General features: G+C 40.6%; 1 protein-coding gene across 3 annotated transcripts in view; it reads left to right on the top strand.

Moving 5' to 3' along the window:
• The first annotated feature begins 1,465 nt into the window (after positions 1-1,465).
• Positions 1,466-17,302, top strand: part of G6PD (glucose-6-phosphate dehydrogenase) — a 19,046-nt gene continuing 3,209 nt past the window's right edge. Inside the window, exons 1-10 of one of the 3 annotated variants that reach the window (XM_087925826.1) lie at positions 1,886-2,024; positions 2,812-2,840; positions 3,066-3,211; positions 11,902-11,939; positions 12,024-12,132; positions 12,356-12,573; positions 13,320-13,478; positions 13,795-13,920; positions 16,093-16,186; positions 17,087-17,273. In XM_087925826.1, the coding sequence (XP_087781952.1) occupies positions 1,969-2,024; positions 2,812-2,840; positions 3,066-3,211; positions 11,902-11,939; positions 12,024-12,132; positions 12,356-12,573; positions 13,320-13,478; positions 13,795-13,920; positions 16,093-16,186; positions 17,087-17,273 (1,162 nt within the window). In that variant the 5' untranslated portion in view covers positions 1,886-1,968. Of the gene's footprint in view, positions 2,025-2,464; positions 2,583-2,811; positions 2,841-3,065; positions 3,212-11,901; positions 11,940-12,023; positions 12,133-12,355; positions 12,574-13,319; positions 13,479-13,794; positions 13,921-16,092; positions 16,187-17,086; positions 17,274-17,302 lie in introns of those variants that run through there. The other 2 variants (XM_026711623.2, XM_087925827.1) reach the window with 2 other exon arrangements.

Here is a 17,302-nt window from a genome sequence, read left to right as displayed (position 1 = left end):
TAGATAATAGGCTCAAGATCCAGATGGATCTTGATAGATTTGAACACTGGGCCCTATCTAACAAAATGAAATTTAATGTAGAGAAAAGTGAAGTCTTACATTTAGGTAAGAAAAACCGAAAGTACACATATGGACTGGATGAAACCAGGCTTAACAGAAGTGGAACTTTGAGATGAATCTTGGCATCTAATAGACAACCAATGAAACATGAGCCAACAGTGTAAAGCAGCAGCCAAAAAAGCCAATGCAATCCTAAATTGCATTAACAGAGGGATACAATCAAGATCAAGTGAGGTACTAATACTATTCTATAAGCCTTAGGTAAGACCACACCTAGAATATTGCATCCAGTTTTGGTCACAATATAAATAAATAATAAATATAAATAAAAAATAAACTATAAAAAAGATGTTGAGACTCTAGAAAGAGTGCAGAGGGCAACCAAATGATTAGGGGACTGGAGGCTAAAACATACAACGGATGGTTACAGGAACTGGGCATGGCTAATCTAGTGCAGAGAAGGACCAGGAGAGACAGGGTAGTAGTGTTCCAATATTTGAGGGGCTACCAAGAGAGGAGGTCAAGCTAATTTCCAAAACACCTGAAAGCCAGACAAGGAATAATGGATGGGAACTGATCAAGGAGAGAACCTGGAAATAAGGAGAAATTTTCTGACAGTGAGAGCAATCAACCAATGGAACAGCTTGCCTTCAGAAGTTGTGGGAGTTGCATCACTGGAAGCTTTCAAGAAGAGATTGGACTGCCATTTGTCAGAAATGGTGTAGGGTCTCCTGCTTGAGCGGGTGGGGAGGGGGGTTTGGACTAGGTGACCCACAAGGTTCCTTCCAACTCTGTTAATGGTTGTAAATCAAGGATTATTTCTACTGAGCAACTGTAGCTCACACTAGTTTCCTACAAAAATGAACCTCTAAAATTTCTGTTAAATGCTTTCATGGAGGGAATTTACAATGGGAGAGCAAGCAGCCCACTCTAGGTCCTTCCTAGGGGGAGAGCACAAACCAGCTTAATCCTCCCTAAAGGGAGATAAAGATGTTTTTTCTTTCTTTTTCCTTGAAGATGTTTGGCTTGTCATCCAAGAAGCTTCTTCAATTCTGACTGAAGACGTCAGTAGCTTCTTGGATGAGACACCAAACATCTTCAAGGAAAAAGAAAGAACAGCTGCCTTTTGAACAAGCACCTTTGGGACAGCCATGACTTGGATGGCTGAGAATCTCCATAGACACCAAAGGGAGGCACATACTAGCTTTTCAGAAGTCCACTTTCTCCGTAGCAGAGACTTTCTTCTAAAAATATAGCTCAGTGATTTATTGCAACAACCCCAAGCCTTTGGAGCGCTGAACGAAGAAATCTATTTTGGATTGGAGTTCCTAACCTCCTTTACGGTCAAGTACATATGATCTCATTGCACAAGCGGATGCTTTTTATGCGTCTCCTCTAGGTCCACTTTCTCAAATGTAACGAGGTGAAGAAGGCGAGTCCACAATCGCGAGAGACGGTAGCGTAGCAGGCGGCCCGAGCCTCTGCCTCTCCCATGTGCTGGACTTCCTCCCAGAATCCCCAGCCAGCATCGTGGTCTTTGGAATATTGCCCGGGGAGTTCCGGGAACGGAATTCCATCTCCTCAGGAAATCTCTCGAGGCTGCTGTATCGACGCCTCCCTCAAAAGGGATCAAGTCTCCGGAGGGAGGGGCTGGGGGGAGCGCGGGGGGGGGGGGCTTTCATTACCTAAGACCTAAGTCCCCTCGCCCGCCCCATCCCGCGAAACAGGCTCCGTTGCAAAGAGCCCGGCCCACCGTGCGGAAGAAGCTCACGGAGCTGAGCATTCGGCGGCTCCCTCGATTGGCTCCGGCGCTTCCGAGCCGGCAGCTCCGGCTGGGAGGGGTTGGACTTGCCTCAAGAGGCGGGCGAGGCCTCCTTGTCAGCGCCGGAGGAGCGAAAGGGGCGGGGGATGGGGAGCTCCGCCAGCGGGAGAAGTAAAGCAGCTTCAGCCGAGACTGGGAGCAGGTATTTGGGGCTGCAGGGGTGGGCGGCCGGCCGGAAGAGAAACCCGGATGAAAGGGGTGGGGGGAACGGGGAGGTGAACTGAGCTTCCAAGGGGTTTGCAAGCGAGCTGCCCTGTAGGGGAGGAAAAAAAAAAAAGGAAAAGCGCGGGTTTATTCCCACTTCCCTGTCTTCGGTCCCCGCCGCCGGTTTTCTCCCCTACCTATAGTAAGCGGAACAAGAAGAGGAGAGGCGGTCGAGGGGAGAGGGGGGGTGGGTAGCAAAAGTTTCCAGCGTGAGAAACTACTGGACCCCCTTTGGTGGCTGAGTAAAGAACCGCCGCGCCCCTGCACGCACTCCACCGAATTTGCGCGCAGTGGACAAAGCGAAGCCCTGGCGGCGAGGAAGAGCAAGGATGCTCGGCTTCGGGCAGGATCGGGATGAAGAGGGAGGGGATAAAGGAAGAGAAGGAACCAGATCGCGGACAGACCTGAAAGTAATCCTCTGTTCCTCGCTTGTGGCGGAAGACAATGGGACACCTATGAGGTTCCCTAGGATCTCTTTACTAATTTGCTTGAAAAGGTTGGCCAGAGTCTCAGCTCCAGCAAGCTGATCGTTCCGTGCATTTCATGGTGCTGCTGTTGTGCTTTCTGTCTTACCGGGAAATTCGGTTACTTCCTCCTTTTTCTTGCATTTCACTGCCTGTTTTTTTTTTTTTTAAGTTATGTAACTTTTTAGTACTGTTTAAAAAAAGGAGAGTAGTCACTCAATTTATACAATTAGCGTTTTGTTTTTAATTTTCTTGGATCAGCCTGCCAAGCAGCAGGACTTCAGGCCAAGGTATGTACATGGGAACCTGTTGGCAACACTTGCACAATGCATCCTGCCAGAATTATGGAGACTGAACTTCCTACTGCAAGTTGAGACTTGTGGCTTGGATATCAGCCTAGCATAGCTGGCCTGGCATGGAGGAATGGAGAGGGTTGCTCACCTGGATAACACTTTTTGGATTGGGAGGGCATGAAGGTAGGAGGAGTTTTACCTGACCATCCCTTTTCTTCTCAGGAAACAATACTGCCAACATGAGTCGTCGCTTGCCACTCACCAGGCTGTCTGCAGCTGACATCTGTGAGATGCTCCGTGAAGAGCTCTGCCAGGGGAATGACTTCCTCAAATCGGATACCCACATCTTCATCATCTTCGGAGCATCGGTGAGTTTCTTTCCTTTGGGTTAAGCAGGATTTCATGGAGCATGTCTGTTGTATTATAAATCCAAGAAGTTTAAGTTTATTAAGTATGCTATAGTTTAGCAACAGAGGCATTTTTCTGCTAACTCAATTCTGCCGTGTGGGTGCCAGAAATAGAAGTAATTATCTCCATTTTATAGGGGGAAATTGAGGATTTGTCACAGAGATTCTGCTTTGATGACTGTCTTGTAACTGGTAGTATATGTAATTCTGTCCCCTGCTTCAAAAGGACTGCATTGGAAAGAACAGTTCCTTTTAATTAAATTGTCCTTCCTGTATTTCCAAAATTGCACTCCTCTGATGTATTGATCCTTCTTTGGCCTGCTTGTATACTTCTGGCCTCGGATCTAGCATCGTCCCTTTCAGAAATTGAAGTGGTGGGGTGGGGTTGAAGCAGACATTGTGCTTGCTGACTTAAACTGGCCTCAAATTAGTCATAGGTAAAACAGCCAAACTGCTTATTATTATATAAGCACCTTGCCTTTCTGCCCTTTATAAGGTTATTTGTAAAGACAGTATGGTTGTACAACACAGCACATATGAAGTGTGTGGTCAGCAGCCCTTGTTGGAAGGGTGGGGAAATGTTGAGTATGTTTAAGGGCCAGGTAATTAACCCATACATGCTTTGGGTTTGATGAGATGCTGTAAAGATCAGCCCATACGTCCTATAAACATGAATGTGCTTCTCAGTCTTTTAATTATAAATACAAAATGTTCTGTACTTATAGTGCACAGACATGTTCCAGCAGTGGACAATCTTTTTTTTTTTGTTTCGTTATTTTTTTGGAAAGCAACACAAAAAACAAAAAAAGAAAAGAGAACAGAATAAACACCTTACAAAAAATAAAATTTATACTAGACGAAAGAAAGAAATCCAGAAAAAAGTGTTTTAAGAGCCCCCCCCCTTCCCTCCCCCCCAAAAATCTTCCTCACCCTTTTCCCCCTCAAACACTAAGTGGTATTATATTATAGTTTGGATATCTGCAATTACGGCTCATTTCTACTGTATTAGATTGTTTTAATTATTTTTAATCATTTTTTCCTTTTCATTCAAAATCCATATTCTAAGTGTCTTAGCTTGCCTGGCTGTGTAATACTATTCAGGAACAATAACTATTATTCTCATGAAGTGAAATTCTTAAGAATGTACTGTGAGTTTTTTCATATAGTTTTCATATTTTGTAGTTGACATTTTATTTATTATTTATTTGTTAGCCAAGACTATATTATTTTCAGCGAGAAACTAAGAATGAACGTTTTTAAGGACAATAAAATAAGAGTAGTAATTAGAATTTAAAGATGCTACCAGGATATTGCTAGAGAATACATGAAAATTTAAACTGTTAAGGATGATGTAGGGCACATTTAATGTAAACCAATGAGGAGGGGAGAGAAACACACCAATAATCCTGCCATAAACCTTGGAGGGCCTCTTCAATTTTGTAAAGATAAGATGCAGTTGCTCATGCAAAAGAAAAATACGTTGTACATGCTCAGAATTTAAGTATTATGTTACAACCCCCAAACTGGCTCTCTATTGCACTACAATTCCCATCTTGTCCAGCCATGTTGTCGCAATTGCAGCTGTAATTCCACAAACATAACAAGTTCCAGATTTGGGGCTACAGTTAAAAATCATGCTACTTTAATGGAGAAGGCAATCAGGAGGTGAAGTAGAATAATACAAAAGAATGAAGGATGGACCTCTTAAGTAAATACAATGGCATCTTGAAGATAACTTTGTGCATTTGTGCCTTGTGTATACAGTTGCATCCCTGTTGAAGGTGAATGTCACTGGGCTTTGTTCTGTCTCTGGACACTTTAGTTACTCAACTGGACCTCTGTATAATGCAACATACAACCCCCGTCTTTTAGATATGACCGGCCTCAAACACAAACTCCATTCTTTGCCTAATCCCATCAGATTCAAATTGACCCTTTCTGCCCCAGACAAAGCCCCTGAAATCCTATCAAACCAAAGAATAGAAGCCTCACCAGTGCAGCTCAAAAATATCCCTTACAAAAGAATTGCAATCTTTCATTCTCCATCAGCTGATGACCTCAACAGGCCATCACCTTTAACAATGGACTTCCTCAGTGGCTGCCTCCTGAGAGGCCCATTTTGCCTAACAATAGAATAACCCCAGGTACACTGACAAGGATCTTCCCACCGCCTTCTAGCTCTCAACTTCTGTAAAAATCTTTGCTTTTCGATTGATCAGGGTTCTCCTTTCTTATAAGTAGACACCCCAGAATCATGGCAATCAACATGGTTCTTCTAAGTGTTACACAGCATTCCACAACAGTGGCTTTTCCTGAAATTCTTCCCTATCCAAATACCGCCTATGTTTCATGTAATTTGAATTGCATCTGAACCTTATGGTTTGGTAACCTGCACAATATGTCTAAAATGGTCCTGCGCTTTCTTTAGAATGGTATGGGTGTGGTGGCTATGTGGTTTTTTTTAATCCTGCTTTTTAAATAATATTTATTTAAGTTTAAAAATACAAAGATTAAAAAATGGTATGCAAACTAAATAAAATATTAAGAAAGAAAAAAGTACGAAGTGCAAAAAAAAAGGGCAAAAGAGGAAAAAAAAATAAAAGCAGGGGGAGGGGTGACAAAAAAAACAACTTCCCCCTTCAATGCAAGTTTTTAAATCTTGTAATGGGGAGGCTTCAGAATTGCAAGATTGCAGCAGATTGGATGGGTGAGAGGCAAGACCACTGAGTAGTGAACTAAGCAGAAGGAGAAACTCTAGTCCATGCTGAGTAATGAGGAAATTAAAGTGTGCCGCTTTCCTTAAGTCAAAGAAGGAAGTTTGTCTTCTGGGCAGCTTCATCTGTTTCTTTCTAGTGCACTTCTCTTTCTGATTTGGTGCAATAGGGTGTAGCTGAAGAATAGACCTTACTACCATTTGTTCCTGGATATCTGTATTTACCAATTGTGAATTGTACCAATGGAGCTGTACCAAGTAGCTATGAAGTTTGAAGGCCACACTTCACCAGGCGTGGGAGCACTACTTTTCAAGTGGTGAAAGCGGATGTGTTATTCATCTGCTTCTTGGCTGTTTTCATGTGCAAATTGCATACACAGCCGTTTTGCAGCTGCTTTAACCATTCAAAAGAAGAGGATTCATTGCTGTATTGCAAAGTAGCTTTTAAAAAATATTTAGTATAGCCTGAAGAGCCACTATGCACATGTCAGCCTTGCCAGGTACACAAACAATAAACAAACAAATGAGTTAAATTCTATTTATTGTAAAGCTACATTAATAGAATCTTGCAATCTGAAAGAACAAATCTCCTGCTTTCTCTTTTGCAACCTGTTAACTTAGGGAGGAACTTTCCTGGATTTCTTTCTTTGCTTCCACCTTTTATCTGATGGTTCCCTAGACAGCATGTCTTTCCTCGGCCATCTGAGGTCATTCCCACATTCTGTCACATCACATAAACTGATTTTATGTCAACTCTTATCAGATGTTAAGACCAGCCTGAGATTAATGTCTGTTTAAGCATCCATGTTTGAGTGAAAGCACTGTCTGAGAGGCTCAGTCCCTGAACATAGAATCACCTGAAAGTCAGCAATTTCCAGAGTTTATTTCTCTTTAGTGGTATTTGTGAGAGGGACTTCAAGAACTAAAAGCTCACAAATTCTCTTGGATAAAAGGCGCTAAGCCCTCTTTGGATTCCCTCGAATAGATTGTAAAGAGAGATATAAATACAGCCTAGAAGTTGTTGTGAGTTGAAATCTCAGTAACTGAAAATACCTTGTTCGGTTATGTTCTTCCTGGCATTGTAGTCTTCAGACTTTTGATAAGAACTAATTTGGTGCAGTGAGTAACACGGTGAGCTAGAAAGTGGGAGGCTCAGTTCTTGAGCATGAATTTGATTTATGTCTGTACAAAAAGTTATAACCCGGGGTTAAGCCGCTTTCTAAAAAGAAGATTTATGTTTTTATGTTATGTATTTTGTTAGCTTATGTTTGTTTATTGAGGATTAATGATGTTGGATAAGAGCATATGAAATAGTAATAATATGAAATATAGTAATATGAAATACATGAAAGTATAAGTTTAATGAATAAAATTGAACAGAAATAAAGGAAGAAACAGTGAGAAGTTGGAAAAGAGTAATAAGATATGAAGTTGAATATATAAGATGCATATTAAATTGTGTGTGGAAACGTGATAATTTAGAACTATGTTGTACTTAAACAAGATGTCTTATTTGTTTTGTTAAGCAGTTTTTAGAAAAGATGTTCTATGTTCTTATGTTTTATGTTTTGTTTGTCTGTGTATACTCTTTGAAAATTAATAAAATTTGTAAAAAATAAAAAAGTGGGAAGCTCAGTTCTAACGTTCTCTTAGGCACGAAAGCCCAGTGGGTTACTTTGAGTCAGTCTCTTAGCTAACCCACCTGACAGTGCTGTTGTTTGGGGGAAAATAGCATTATATAAGTTGTTTTGAATTACTGGTATACAAAAATAAATATGGGATAAAAGTCACAACCACCACCACTGCCATGTTGCTGTTTACCACTTCAGTTGGGGCAACACATAGGCCACACTCCATATTTTATAGATATCAAGAGCTGCTTCCAAAATAATTGACAATATTTGGAATCCAAAACTGGTTTGGAAGGCTTTTAATGGTTTCCTAAGCAGCCCATTTATCCTTAACCCTAACCATTCTCTCTATTAGATCTGTATATCAGTGATTGCATGACCTCTGTAGATTCCATACACTAAATAAATAATCATTCTCCCCTACAGAAAACCCCAAATGTGGCAATTTTTTTTTAATGTCAGTGCATGTTGTGGGAATGCAAGAAAATAAACACCAAGTAAAATATGCAATTCATTTGCAAAACTACTGATTAAAATTGACACCTACCCATTAGTTAACACATAAGCAGATTAATGGCACTTAAGCCTTTTAAAGTGTTTAGCTTTAGTATCCATCTGCTGAACTCCACTAGATAATATCTTTTTAGGGAGCAATGTTAAAGGGCGATGACTGGCTAGATTTAGGAAAGAAGTTAGATCACCTCATCTACTGGTGAAAAATAACGAGAGAGAGAGAGGGGGGGGGTATTTGAACTCCATCCAGTTGTAAACCTCATTGTGCCCCAGATGTTTCACATCTTTTTGGCCTAGATCAAAGCAGAATAATAGATAGATCAATGTTTATAGTAGATAAAGAGCTTCCAATGTGGGTTGAATATTGCAAAAGCTGGGAGCTTCCGAGGGCCAGGGCATCTTTGGCAAGTGCAGTAGAGCATGGCTGCAGTTTGTCAGGAAACTGACAAAAAGGAAGTTAAATGAATCTGACAAAAGGGAAGCTAAATGAATGAGGGATATAAGGGATGATCACAAAGAACAGGCTGCATGGACAAATGATGGGACAAGAATTTCCCATATGCATATTTATAGGACATCCAACATAAAATGAGGTAGAGAATTTTGACTTGTGGCAATACATCCTATGACTGCAAGCGTGTGTGGAAGAGAGGGATATCCATGGCAAGCCTGTCAACAGATCAGACAGGAACAAATGTTACAAAAAATCAGATTTGTCAACATAGATTACCCTGGAATGCCTAAATTCTTGTAGATATGGCGTCTATGAATTATTATCCAGGGAGAATTTCTTGTAATTAAAGTACTTTTTAGAGGAATAATTCATAAACATGTCCACAAGAATTCAGGCATTCCAAGAAATTCATTTAATCTTGATTATTCTACACCTTCAGTTATTTGTCAGGACAAATACAATCCTTCTGGTAGTAAGCATACAAATTATAGTATTGAAATAAGAGTTTCATACATTTAAAAGGACAAAACTGACTTATTTACATTCATAGTTTAAAGCAACTAATGATATTAGTTAATATTTAGTTAATATTTAGGCTGCTTCTAACAATAATTACAGAGGCAAAATTTCAATCTACTTGGAAATCTAAAGGCTTTTCTTAAATGGAGCATTGTAAATAAAAAAAATACACAGCACTTTAGATCTGAAGTAAAAAAAAAAAGTGCCTGGCCTTGCATCCTGCACCTGTTGCTATCTCATTATACAAGTTGTATCCTTTCATGTGTTCACCTGACTCAGTAATCCCAGAAAAATATATGTTTGAGGTAAGAAGCTAGTGACAACACATCCTTGCTTACTCCAAAGCAACTTCTCACCGTATATTAACCTCTCCTTATCTCAAATGCCTGTTTTCTTAGCACAGCTACCTATGAATCAGGGAAAAACATGGCTGCTTTAAGGAAGCACCAGCAGCTGGGACATGCTTGCCCATACCTACTTCAAAGCCCACAGCATCCCTAATTTTACACTAGACTCTTAAAAACCAGAAGAGAGTGAAGCAGAGTGATTTAGGCCAAGTGCCCAAAAATAATAGTGTCATTACAGAGAAAACCCTAAATGGTTTAAATTAAAAAAAACCCAACACTTTAGCTTATGCAGTTTCTAAATTTTCTGGAAATGTAATTTAATGCTGGACTCCATCTGAGGCCAGCTTTGTTTTTGAGATATTGGGTTCCTGTCAATCTTAAAGCTATGTGGTTACTGCAAGGGAATTAAAGATTCAGTGAAATATCCTGTGCTGCCTCTTCCTGCTTTTTCTTGTAATACCTGTTCTTTGTTTAGCTATTGAAGCGAATTCCTACATAAAAACTATTTTTCTTATTTCTCCTCTGTGAAAAATGGTAGCTCTTAGCTTTTGTTGTTAAGCCTGGCCATATACACTACAATTTCTGTATTATTTCTTTTCATTTGAATTGTTGCTTTAGATTAGTAATCCAAAACTCTTTTTAACATGCCCGATTTAATCATTTGAGCCTTAATTATATTTCTGCCTGAAACTTCTACTAGTCTGCTGTTTTCTATTGTGACGGACTACCAGTGGTACAACACAAATAAAATTGGTGTTATTGTAGTCACTATATTCTGTCCTGTTGGGAAGAATTACTAATTCTCGCTATCTTCCTATGATAAATAGTAAGAAGAATGGTATTTAAGGGTCATAAATAAACCATCAAGAATTTGTGTGTTTAATATTTTAAACAGAACTTTAACTTAACCATATGATTTTAATTCTATGTCCACCATCTAGAACCATTATTGTACTGTCAGTTTTATGCTCTGCATTTTTAAACTTTGTATGAGGAATACATGGTAGCAGATCACTCCAGAATAACCTCTGTGATCTAGATCTTATTATTAGAGTAGTGGGTGATAATATAAATGCTAGACTAACACAGAAACCTTGGTTCCTCTTCCGCCTGGAATCCAGAGACACTCGCCACAAAATATTTGAGTGGCTTCATTTCTTGTAAGCGCAATCATCCATTTCTTCTACTCTGCTAATCCCCAAGCAATTGTGCAATATACAGTAACATCCCACTGGTAGCTTTTCATAATATGAAGAATTTCATAATACTAAAGAAATATATACGCTTTCCCAACCCAGAGGCTTAGTTTTTAATAATAGAATTAATATAAATTACAGAGGATATACATGCCAGACATTAAATGAATGTAACCAAATCCAGGTGCCCTTGCTTAGGCTGTACTCTAGGTGAGGGATGAAGATTAAAGGGGTGATCCAATAGCTTTGCAGAAAAAGGTGGACTTCCAGAAACCAGACAGACAACTTTCTGTTGACAGTAATTGGGGCACTGGCACAGACGTAGTAAGGTCCCTTTGCATGTTCTGAACTATTGCCTCTTCCACAGCCTGAGTGTCGGGATGAGATCCTGCCTTTGATTCACCTTTGAATTGGCCTCAGGTGCTGGGGGAGGTGCTAGTTAGTGCTGACACAATGGAGCCCTGGCAGGGCTTTATTCTGCCTCTGGCTTTATTCACTAGAATTTGTACATTCTGCTGCTTAGCAGCCTGGCAGCCAAGGGTGTGATGGAACTGGGCTAAGAGCCCACAGCGTGGGTGGCAGCATGCTGAGATGTCATGACTTGGCATCTTTGCAGCCAGCACCAATGGCCACTAACCACTGTGCTTGCCATCCAGTGAATCAGTAAGGCAAGTGCCAGGGCCTTTTGGAGCAGTGTGGTAGTGCCAGGCGCAACGCAGGAATAAAGGACTTGTGTTAGGGAGGTGAAGTACAATGAAAATCAGGCTCTTCTTCAGCTCCAGGATGCTGCAGCATTTCAGTCTTGCAGGCACAAAGTAGAGCATGGAATTAAACCAGTGTTTTGGGTGCAAGCATTTCTTTCTCTCAAATGTCCCCCAAAGTCTGATTGCAAAGGAGTCTTTGGAAAACAAATAAAGCTTTGCAGAAGGAGAGAATGTGGAAAGGAGAATAATGATTCCTGTTTTATACTCTAGTCTATTTCAATACACTAATTGCTGACTAATTATCATCGATAAAGGAGTTGATATGGACATATAGTTATTCTCAGTGTGCGTATCATAGGATGCTATGAATCCCGTGATTGAAATACTCAGATGTTTCTCAGTTTGTCCTGCCTCTGTGATCTCCGAGGACTGAATCCAGGGCAAGAGTAGGTGTTCGCTCCTAGCCACTTGGTTTCCAGTTTCAGAGACATAAGAGCATAAAATCAGTTCTGTGCACGTGTTCATCTCTTCAAAAATCAACCAATGGCCTTTCCCCTCTCTCTTCCATTTGCAGGGTGACCTAGCCAAGAAGAAGATCTATCCAACTATCTGGTAGGTCCATTTTGCTGCTCAGGAAGATTCTTCATGCTTCTTGTACCTGGCTTGATTTAATGACTAGCTTGATTTCCTGCACAGGTGGTTATATCGTGACGGGCTGCTTCCTGATGACACCTATGTGGTGGGTTATGCCCGATCCCAGCTCACAGTTGCTGATATCCGCAAACAGAGCCACCCATATCTCAAGGTGAGAGACCTCTGGCCTTCCTGGGACGATAAGTATGTGCTTGGGCTTTGCTGTAATGCTGCTAAAAGTCAGAATGTATAGAACTAGATCCACCCTGCCAGACGAGCCCTGATAGACAGCTGCTGCCATAGGCAGTGGTAGGGGAGAAAGACATCTATAGAAAAGAAGAAAAGAATTATTACTCATTTTTTTTGCAGGATAACAAGTCTTGATCTCGTTTTAGGCCAGCCCCGAGGAAGAAAAAAAACTGGATGATTTCTTTGCTCGCAATTCATACATCTCAGGCAAATATGATGACCAGGCCTCTTTTGAAAAGCTAAATGCCCACCTGAATGCCCTTCACAATGGAGAGAAAGCAAACCGTCTCTTCTACCTGGCTCTCCCCCCCAGTGTCTACAAGGAAGTCACTACGCACATCCAGAAGGCCTGCTTGAGCTCTGTGTAAGTTTTGGGACCTGGGTGACTTACTGAGGGATAACAGAAAGCAGTGAGTCTCAAGAAAAGCGAGCTTGTATGCATTCAGTGTCAGAGGAGGCTGTATTTGACAGGAGGCCTAGGAAATGGAGCTGATACCAAACCCTGACTAACACAAAGCATAGTTAAAAAATACTGCCAGCATAAGTGCCCTTTAAGAAGAAAGGGGACAAGTCACACCATGAGAAAATAAATGGTTTTCCTTCCTTGGAATCAGCTGTAAATCATCTCCTACTTGATTGCAGCCATCAGTCCCCCACTAGACAAAACTCTTGCTATTGTTTTTTTTTTAAGTTTCCTAAGTAGGAAGAATGAGGAATCCGTCAATGTGTCCTTATATTAGCTATTTTGGGGGGGGAAAATGCTTGTTCCTATACTAAACGAGTAAAATAGTAGAGGAAAAAAGAGTGGCTTTTTTCTGTTTAAGGCTGCAAAAATACAAGCAGTGTCGGAGGACTGAGCAAGACTTATTGTGATATGAGTAGATTCCGAGTGCTCTTCAGAGCACTTTAAGGCTATTGAAATCAGAAAATGCCAACATGATAGTATCATATACATATTCGGAGAAGGCTGCTTCATCTTCAGAGTTTTTCAATGATGTTTGAAGCAGAATTTGGATGGTATTACTTTGAAGCAGCCTCCCTTGGCTTGATTCACCTGTGCTTATATGGTTCACAGACAAACTCTGTCCTCTTTCTGTCCCAAATCTCAAGTGGCTGGAATCGGCTGATTGTGGAAAAGCCCTTTGGCAAGGACTTGGATAGCTCCAATGATCTGTCCAATCACATGTCGGCACTGTTTAGAGAAGACCAGATCTATCGCATTGACCACTACCTGGGCAAGGAGATGGTGCAGAACCTGATGGTGCTCAGGTAAAATAAAAAACCTGGGAGTGTTGGAGATAGGCCACCAAGTGGATCTATGCAGGGCCCAGATAAGCAGCTACACAGATCAGATTTACCTTCACTTGTTTACCCTGAACCAAACTCCTTAAAACCTGAATCTTGCTGCGTGGAAGCTTTCAGTAACCTTAATACCACCACCAAGGTGTCATTTTTATAGGGTGTGCACAAGAGCATTGTCGGGTGGGGAGGGCTCGGTCTAAAATTAGAGGCCCTACGGTTTGATTGACTGAGAGACCTCTCCTTTGCAGCTTCTGACTCAGATCACTTTTGGTTGCCTTTATAGATTTGGAAACCGGATATTTGGCCCCATTTGGAACCGTGACAATGTGGCCTGTGTCATTCTGACTTTCAAAGAGCCATTTGGCACAGAGGGACGGGGAGGCTACTTTGATGAGTTTGGTATTATTCGGTAAGTGCTGCGGCTGAGATACAGCAATAGGTGTTGGCATGGCAGAGATTTCCTGGTATTTTTATGAAGACCAATTTTATTCATTATATTATAGTAGTGTATGCATTAGTAAGCCAATGACTATTAATAAGTATAATATTAAAGGTAATTTTTTTTCCTTTTTTTTCTTTCCTAGTTTGTTTCAGGATGTTTTAAAAAGTCTTTTATATGGTTTCTATTATTTTCTTTTGAGTTTAACATTTGTTTTATTAATTGTGCTGGTTAAAACCTTTTTTCAAAAAAAATATGTGCTGGAGTTGAGGTTGGAGAGGTGCGATGTGATGCTCTCATTGGCCTACTGGCCATTTTTTGGCAAACCAGTGTGTTAATACAGTAAATGACCCATAGAATATTTGGATACAAAAACACCCTTTTCCTTCACCAGCAGAAAGGCATTCTTGAACAGAATGCAGTCTGTACAGGGACCTACAACTGTTCATTTAGTGACCGTTCAAAATCACAATGGCATTGAAAAAAGCGACTTATGACTGTTTTTTCACACTTATGACCATTGCAGCATCCCAGTGGTCATTGATCAGCATTCAGATGCTTTGGCAACTGATGCATATTTATGACGGTTGTAGTGCCCTCTGGTCACGTGATCATCTTTTGCAGCCTTCTGGCAAGCAGAGTCAATGGGGAGGCCGGATTCAATTGATAATCGTGGCAAGAAAGGTTGTAAAATAAGTGCAAAACTCACTTACATATCTCACTTATCAATAGGAATATTGGGTTCAATTGTGGTTGTAAGTCAAGGACTACCTTTACCTGGGAAGAAAGAATCCTACACATGGAACAATTAACAGAATCTAACTTTCTCTTTAAAAATGCTAGTTTTCAAATTACAGGATACCAGAAAAAATGTCCTATTTAATGGGAAACGTTGATAAAAAAGGAAAGGGAAGAGGTGCAGAAGAGATGCTTAATAACTTTCTCAGCTCCCCAAAGTCCCCTCCTTTATTTTTCACTTTTAGAGATTAGCTGACGAATGAGCAATTGAAAAATATTTCCCCCACAAACAGTATAGTGGGGTGTAATTTACCCAAACTCATGCCAGTTAGTCATTGTTCCAGGTCAGCAAGGATTATGCCAGGTGTTGGAGTTCCTGGACATCTGACGACAAGTGTGCTACGCAACTCAGGACTCAGTGAGCACCCAGGACCAGCAGCTGCCAGGACTTCTGAAAGAAAAAGCTCTTCACCCAAGTTTCTGTGCATCTAGGTAGAATGCGGTGGCTAACATGCAAATATGATAGCTGCTAATTCAAATTGCAGAGCTAAATACAAGCTATTGGGGGATATGTGGAGTTTTCAATAATATTTAATAAATCTATACCTAGTGATGACTGCAAAACATTTTTCACAATTGTCTCATTTTTCAGCTAATTTCTAAAAGTGAAAAATAAAGGGAGGGAATTTTGGCTGGCTGTGAAAGCTTACCAAAAGCTTACCATTTCCTTTGCAACTGTCCCCACTTCCTTTTTTTTTTAGCAATTTTTATCCATCCAATGACTCATTTTTTTCTACTACCCTGTAGTTTGAGAACTAGCATGTTAAAGAGAAAGCTAGATTAACCATGTTGATTTTCTATGTGGAGGATCCTTTCTTCCCATATAGAAGCATTGCCTTCCCTCTACAAACTGCAATGATGTATTCTTAAATTCCTTTCTGCTGTTGAAGGAAAGGGATGGTATGACGTAGAAGATTCTAACTGCAGATGAATTTGATATATGAAGACTAAAAACAAGTGGAGAAAGGCAGCTTTGCTTGGAACAGCTTGCAGCCTTTAGATACTTTTGACTATGACTATCATTAAGTGTTGTACCTTATGATTCTTGACTCTTGACAAATGTATCTTTTCTTTTATGTACACTGAGAGCATTTGCACCAAGACAAATTCCTTGTGTGTCCAATCACACTTGGCCAATAAAGAATTCTATTCTATTATATTCTATTCTATTCTATTCTATTCTATTCTATTCTATTCTATTCTATTAACAACATAAAGCATCTGCCTTTCCCAGTCCTTGAGAAGGACTCAATCTGGCTGATTGTGTAGCAACTATAATAGTCATAATAATATGGGATGGCTGTCCACAGCTGTAATCAAAACATGTTCCTGCTACTTCTGTAGGGATGTTATGCAGAATCATCTTCTTCAGATGCTTTGTCTGGTAGCTATGGAGAAACCAACTTCTACCAACTCTAATGATGTCCGTGATGAAAAGGTAGGATCCTGGTTCTTCTGACTCAAGTGCCTTTGGGCAAAAGTGCATTTTGCTGCTCAGGCTGTTGAGCCTCCTTAGATTTCCATCTGCTTTCCTTATACCTCAATTTAGGCCCAGAGCTTTCTAGGCTTAATAGATTCTATTAATTACAAAACCAAACTAAATATGAAGCAACGTGTTTACTTCAAGGATCACCTTTATTTCCAAGGATCCCACAAGTATTAGATTTAAACAAACAGGGATGGCTGCATCACGGTCCCTTGCATAAGTGCCCATCTGGGCAGGAAAAAAGAGAAGGGTTATCTGGGTTTGTATGGAATATCTCCACAGGAGGGAGCCACAGGAGAGATGGCAAGGAGTACCTTTACTGGTTCTCCTTAAAGTAACTTGAATATTTTGTCCCTAGCCAAGTATGCCATAACGGCCATTTTGTCAGAATACATGCGACATGTTCTCAAAGTTTAGACTTTGCTTAGTGGCCCAAAGGAGGGGACTGCTGATCTATCTCTAAAATAGGAATGAATTACCAGGCACCTAGATTAGACCTTCCTAAAGCATTTCCATCTCTTTAGAAAAAATAAATGAAAAGTGAATGTCTCATAATGACCTGAACACCAATGCTGACCTAATTAGAACAGTTTCCAACAAAATTTTCTTCCCTTAAATATTTCTTCTGTCAATATAAGTATTTAGAGTTTTGTCATTTTCAGTTGGAGACTGTTTTCCTGAACATATAAGATACACATAAGTCTACCTTTAGGCCAGTTGGAAAGCCTGCATGTTTGTCCCATGGAATTTCCCCTGCTAAGTACACTGTTTGTATTGTCTTGAAATGGATATAGTCGCCTCAGTTCCACTTCTGCTGATGTGTGATAGATTCTCCTTGTGTTTTTCTGCTAGGTGAAGGTTCTGAAGTGCATCAAAGAGGTGAAAAGTGAAAATGTAGTCCTTGGGCAGTATGTGGGCAATCCATCTGGAAAAGGAGAGGCTCAGAAGGGCTATCTTGATGACTCCACAGTTCCAGCTGGCTCTACCACCCCTACCTTTGCTGCTGCTGTGCTATACGTAGACAATGAAAGGTGGGATGGTGAGTATAACCATACAGCAAAGGACCAG

This window comes from Pseudonaja textilis, chromosome 2 (assembly GCF_049901715.1).
Source record: "Pseudonaja textilis isolate UNSWEBS1 chromosome 2, rPseTex1.2, whole genome shotgun sequence".
Lineage (NCBI taxonomy): Eukaryota > Metazoa > Chordata > Lepidosauria > Squamata > Elapidae > Pseudonaja > Pseudonaja textilis.
The sequence above is the reverse complement of the archived record's forward strand: the minus strand, read 5'-3'. Positions and strand labels throughout refer to the sequence as shown.